Source organism: Podarcis raffonei, chromosome 4, assembly GCF_027172205.1.
Source record: "Podarcis raffonei isolate rPodRaf1 chromosome 4, rPodRaf1.pri, whole genome shotgun sequence".
Classification (NCBI taxonomy): domain Eukaryota; kingdom Metazoa; phylum Chordata; class Lepidosauria; order Squamata; family Lacertidae; genus Podarcis; species Podarcis raffonei.
This window is the reverse complement of record NC_070605.1, coordinates 54,141,164-54,147,163: the sequence shown is the minus strand read 5'-3', so window position 1 is coordinate 54,147,163 and position 6,000 is coordinate 54,141,164. Positions and strand designations below refer to the sequence as shown.

Genomic DNA, 6,000 nt, shown 5'->3' with positions numbered 1-6,000 from the left:
ATGGGGTGATTGGAAGACACGAGTATGTATCAGTGTGAACTACCTACTACATCAAATGGACTATTCACACAGAAAGTTCTGATTTAGAGAAGCACGTTTATGAACTAAGATAACACTAGTATATAAAGGCTTTGCTGTATTTGGCAGGATGACTGGTCAAGGCACCCGCTTAGTATTTTGAATCCATCATCTTTGTGGCTGTGGTTGCTCTAGCTGTCACCGGAAAGGACACATAGTGGTTCCCAATTTTAGCTTTTCCTTGGGGTTTGTTTTTTTTAGCACGATGACCTGTTTTTACCTCAACAGTGGTATAGTAGGGTTTTCACAACATTCCTGTTCTTAAATCAACAGATTACCAGCAGATATGACAGTAAACTTTCAGGCTCAAGCCAGGCTTGAAGTGTACAGTGGACCTTGGTTTAAGAACAGCTTAGTTTATGAACAACTTGGAAACTGAACGCTGCAAACCTGGAAGTAGGTGTTCCGGTTTGTGAACTTTGCCTTGGAAGCTGAACATGTTCTACTTCCTGTTGTGTGTGTGTTGTTTGTAAATTGAGTCCCCCACTGCTAATCAGTGTCTGTTGGCTGTTGAGTCCCGAGCACCCACACAACACAGAGGTGCTATTTGGAGATTTTGTTTTTGCTATTTTTTGCATTTTTGTGTGGCTTTTTCGTTTGACTATGACTTGTTCTTCGTTTTATGGAACTGACCTGTGACTGTGGCTTGTGACTTCCGTTTTTGTGACTGTGTGTAACCCAGTTCAGCTGATTGTGACTGAAGAAATGGATAAAAGCCCCCCTTCCAAACAATGACTATCATCAGTGCACATAAGAAAAAATAGTAATTTTAATTTCTATCATCTACAATACTATCTTATTTATTTTATAGTACAATGGTACCTCAGGTTACATACGCTTCAGGTTACAGACTCCAACCCAGAAATAGTACCTCGGGTTAAGAACTTTGCTTCAGGATGAGAACAGAAATCGTGCTCCGGCGGTGCGGCAGCAGCAGGCGGCCCCATTAGCAAAAGTGGTGCTTCAGGTTAAGAACAGTTTCAGGTTAAGAACGGACCTCCGGAACGAATTAAGTACTTAACCTGAGGTACCCCTATAGAGTACATTGATTACTGCTTTCATTTTATGGATCATTGGTCTCGTTAGATAGTAAAATTCATGTTAAATTGCTGTTTTAGGGGTTGTTTTTAAAAGTCTGGAACAGATTAATCCATTTTGCATTACTTTCTATGGGAAAGCACACCTTGGTTTTGGAACAGGCTTCCAGAACAGATTGGGAACCAAGGTACCACAGTACAAAGTTTGTTTTAACCTCAAACATAAACCTTCCGTCTTCTGTAACTGACCCAATGGAGCAGGCTTAGCAAAGGATTGATAAAAATGCGATGAATTTGGAATTGTGGGTGGCCCTTCTTGCCTTACCTTACGCAAGCAGGATGTACTAAATGTCCTCTGTGTTGCCACTTGGTTTTTTGGTCTGACCACTTACCTTGACTCTGAGCTTTCATATGTCCTTTCGTTGTGTGGTCTCTTTTTTTCTTTAGTCTTGGTATATATCAAGATTATTCGGTACACCCTTTTTATACATGTGTATACAATCCTATTTGTGTATGGCTGTTTTGTTTTCAATTGGCGGAAGGGTGTTGTTCCTTATTTTTTTATTGTTACTTGTTACATTGAAAACAAATAAAAATGTAAACATTAAAAAAAATAAAGTCTTCCCTAACCTTAAAAAAGGAGCAGCACTGGAAATCTTACTGGGGTCTTGTGGAGGAAAAACATGGAAATAAAAGTAGGAAATTGCTAAGGCTTTATTGAATCTATCCATCCACTAGGATAATGTAATTGTTATTATTAATCCACACAATTAGTATTTCTAAATGGAGAAGAAGATGCCAGCAGTTATATTTAGGAATATATTAAAAACAAATATCAAGATAGTGTCTGGTTCTATTTTGTAAAAATAAAACCAACACTGCAATGTACATTTTTGCATAGCCATATCATTTTTTTAACTTCCATGAACTAGTACCCAGCAGCATTGAAATGCATTGAAAACAATATGCTAGTGATCAGAATTAATTTACTAAATGTTTGTTCCTTTATAAATCAGTCATTAAATGTTCTTTTTGTATTTTTTTATTACATTCATTAACAAATTTTGCATTAAATGTTATTTACATCATGGTAGAACATTATAACTGTATAAGTATATGATATCTGAAAGGTCCTAACTGGAAAAAACAATGGTAGTTTGACAGTTTGAGTCTGTGCATGTTTACTTGGGATCAAGTCCTATTTTGTTCAATGGGACTTGCTTTTCCCTTTTTCTTTTTAAAGCATGCATTAAGACAGCAGCCTGAATTTTCTACAGCAGGATGCAATACTTTGGGGGGAAATGCCCTGATTTTAAAATACAAAGTATATATATATAAAACGTCATTTACTGCAGAATAGTCAAAAGTAACACACCTAGGCACGCTGCATAAATCACAGATCCTTACAACTAGGTTCAAATTAGGGGCAGCAATGCCTCTATGGTCTTCGGCTATTTATTTCTTCATCTTTGTTAGTTTATCTTCAGTGCTGTCTGGTATCATGCCCATGCATTCTTCTGAATTTGCCACATGGTGCTTTAAAATGGAAGACCGGATCACATCAATATCACGTCCTAAATGGTCCTTTATGGCTGAAACAACTGTTGGTGGAGAATTGAAGTCTACCAAAAAATACCTGGAAATAAAGAAGAATACAATAAAAACAAAGCTACAAGCATGAAAGAGCGCAAGAGCCCTGGTGGATGAGACCAAAGGTCTATCTAGCACAGCATTTCCTACATGCCAATGGGGCATGAGGGCAGCAACACTTTCTTGTTGCTGCTGTTCCCCACAAAATGGTAAGCAAAGACATCACACCTCTGGTCCCGGAGGCATTATATACCTTTTGTGACTCATACTCCATGAATTTGCCCCATTCCCTTTTAAAGCCTTCTATGTTGGCATCCACTAAAAATGCCAGAAGTTACATAACCCTTTCCTTTATAATCACAACACATCCAAGCTCATCTTGAGAGTGTCTGAACTTCTAGAGATCAAAGTTCCAGAAAAGAAATGCATTTCTAAGAGGCATACAGATTTTATGAATTTAGGGCAAGCCCCCAAAGTATCATTTTATTGTTGCTCTGAACAAGGATAGAGCTTGTATGAGAGACTATGTATTCCACGCATTCTTCCTCCCTATACAACTAGAGAGCACCATCGTGTCACACATATGCCACCGAGTACCGATACCTGATATCAGAGAATCTAGTTACGTATTGTAAGATATGCAGGCTCCCCATCAAAAAATTTGCTATAGTGAGACGGTATTTTTTTATTTAGAAATGGGAAGCAAAAAAAAAAAAACCAGGTCAAGGCAGCAGGTATTTATTGTCCTTTTGCTTTAAAAGTTCAGATTACTGAGGACAGAAGTCACATCTAAAGACAGGCAACACCAACTTAAGAGTCTTGGCATTCATTCAGAGGCTCTGCATACCATACTGTAGTTCTCTGCAACCTTGGCAACTATGCAGAGATTTAATTTTCACACACTTCTAGTACTGCCTGGAATTCTTGGTATCAAGGCAAACATTCTCCCGTTTGCCAACGTCTACTTTGACGAACAGAGTGTTTACCATGTGCAAGAACATTTCAGATCTTCTATTTCACTCAAGTGCAAGGAAGAATCCCGGAAATTTCTTTCATGGGAGCAAAGTGATTTTCAAAACTTCACTGTGATGATATGAACACCCAGTCGTTTTTCTACAAGCTGTAGTAGCTTCTTTTTGAGGATGTAACTACTGGCTTTAAAATGGGAGACAAAACCAGTGCCTGGTTCCATTAGGAAGAAGCAACTACTTGGAATAAAGAATGATGGGAGAAGTTCCCAAGCTCTTCCCACCTCTTTTCTACTGCAGTCTCCCTCCAGTAGAATTCTAGGCAAGATTGCATAAGCAAACATGCATCTGGAACCCTATGTGAAGGCCAACCAGTAGTGCAGTGATGGCCAAATTTGGCCCTCCAGCTGTTTTGGGACTACAGTTCCCATCATCCCTGTCCATTGGTCCTGTTAGTTAGGGATGATGGGATTTGTAGTCCCAAAACAGCTGGAGGGCCAAGTTTCCACTGAAGTAGTGGAAAGATAGCAAGCAGGGGAATGGTTTAAACATACATGCTCACCACTTTTCCAGTCCAAACTGACCCCTCCCCTTCCACAATCTATTTTCCCCTTGAAAGTAGCCACTGGTGTTTTTATGCACATGCTCAATTTATAGTTTATTCAAAGTTTTACAGTGAATTGAAGTAAATAAGAAAAAAGAAATTCACACGTGTTTGTATGACATCAAATCAAACTCTCAGAAAAGTAGAACAGTATCCTAGGATACCAGCTTGGTTAAATAAATCATCATCATATGAGTTTTCAATGATCAACCTACTACAACTACATAAATTTCTATATGAGGGAAAACAATAATTCTGGGGTATGATGCACATACTGCAGGAAGCATCATGTTAGAAAAGGCACTTTATCCTGAGAGGAAGAAAAGTGAGAATGCTTCTTAAAATATAATTCTCTGTTCTCTGTTTTTGTAAGTAATTACTGGCACGCCATTAAGACTAGTTAAGCCTGGCAGGCTCTAAGGCAGGGCCTTTTCAGTAGTGGCCCCAACATTATGAAACTTCCTCCTAAGAATGTGCAAGTTGACTGCCCCATGCCACAATTTTTAAAAAGCCTTTGGAAAGGCACATTTTAAATTAGTGTGTTTAGCTGCTGTTTTATTGATATTCAACTGCCAAGTCTCTGGAAATGAAAATAATAATATTTTAGTGCGCTAGTAGACTGTAATCCAATACTAACTTTCTGGGGATTGTCCCATTCAACACAGTGGGGCTTACTTTTGAGTAGACATCTAAGGGATTGTGCTGTTAGTTGACTTCGATAAATGAGGTTTGCTCTATTTCCTTTCATATGGAGCTTGCAGCATTTAATCTTAATGAGGCATTAGTGTAAACTGAGTGAGAGAAAAATTCAAGAGCCATGTCTTTTAAAGAAACAAAACCTTAACATTTTCCTGCTATTTGTGCTCATCTAATCCTCCTGAAACAAAGATATAGAATGTATGTTCTATGTCTGCATCTTTTGGGGAATAATTATGACACACTCACAACATAACCCCCTTTTACATTTTACTAATTTTTCTACTACCTTGCTAAACGAGAATAGCGGGCTGCTTTCCATTGTGTCTTTAAAACTGAAATGGATTCTGCTCCAAAAGGAATGGCTTGCAACTCGTGTTCTCTTCTGCTCATATAGGCAGGCAGTGGAAATTTCCACTGTGCTGCTGTTGATGATAACTGAAGGCAGCATTGGGGGATGGGGGAGATGAGATGCTGCTGCTGCTGCATTGTCTTTGCCATTGCCATTTCAGCAGCAAGAAATGTTCAGCAATAAATGTTATCTGGAGATACAAGAAACATAGCAACTTGCAGCATGTATCAAACACCCCCAGTATTGGAGCCAGTCTATGGATTTGGTATGTATCCGTGTACAAGAGATCAGGAAAATCCATCTTTGTCTTTTGGAATTATAGCCCAGGTATGCCCCAGGCAGACAAACAAAAGAAAAAGCAACTGCACTTTAAGAGCTGAGCTGGAACTTACTTTCTGTTCGTAGGCAATCAAGCCAGCACCGATTGTGTTTTGTGCAACCCAGCAGCTCTATAATGTGTGGAGCAGCTCCATGTTAAGCAATGAGTTGTGACCGGGTATGTAAGTACTGTAGCACTACAGTTTCTCATGCAAAGTAACAAGACCTGGTGCATGCGGTTTGAGGATGGGATGGGAAGAAAGGTGGTTGGGGAAGAGAGGCGGCGGCAAAGATCTATTTACAAAGATATAATGTTCATTTGCAGGCAAAACTGATGGAAGTACAGCTCAAACTCTC

The 6,000-nt window shown here is 39.1% G+C and overlaps 1 protein-coding gene across 1 annotated transcript in view; it reads right to left on the bottom strand.

Annotated features, from left to right (window-relative positions):
* Nucleotides 1-2,400: 2,400 nt before the first annotated feature.
* MRPS6 (mitochondrial ribosomal protein S6) overlaps nt 2,401-6,000 on the bottom strand; it is a 28,909-nt gene continuing 25,309 nt past the window's right edge. Inside the window, 2 exon segments of the mRNA XM_053386651.1 lie at nt 2,401-2,592; nt 2,595-2,751. Of these exon segments, the coding sequence (XP_053242626.1) occupies nt 2,554-2,592; nt 2,595-2,751 (196 nt within the window). The 3' untranslated portion in view covers nt 2,401-2,553.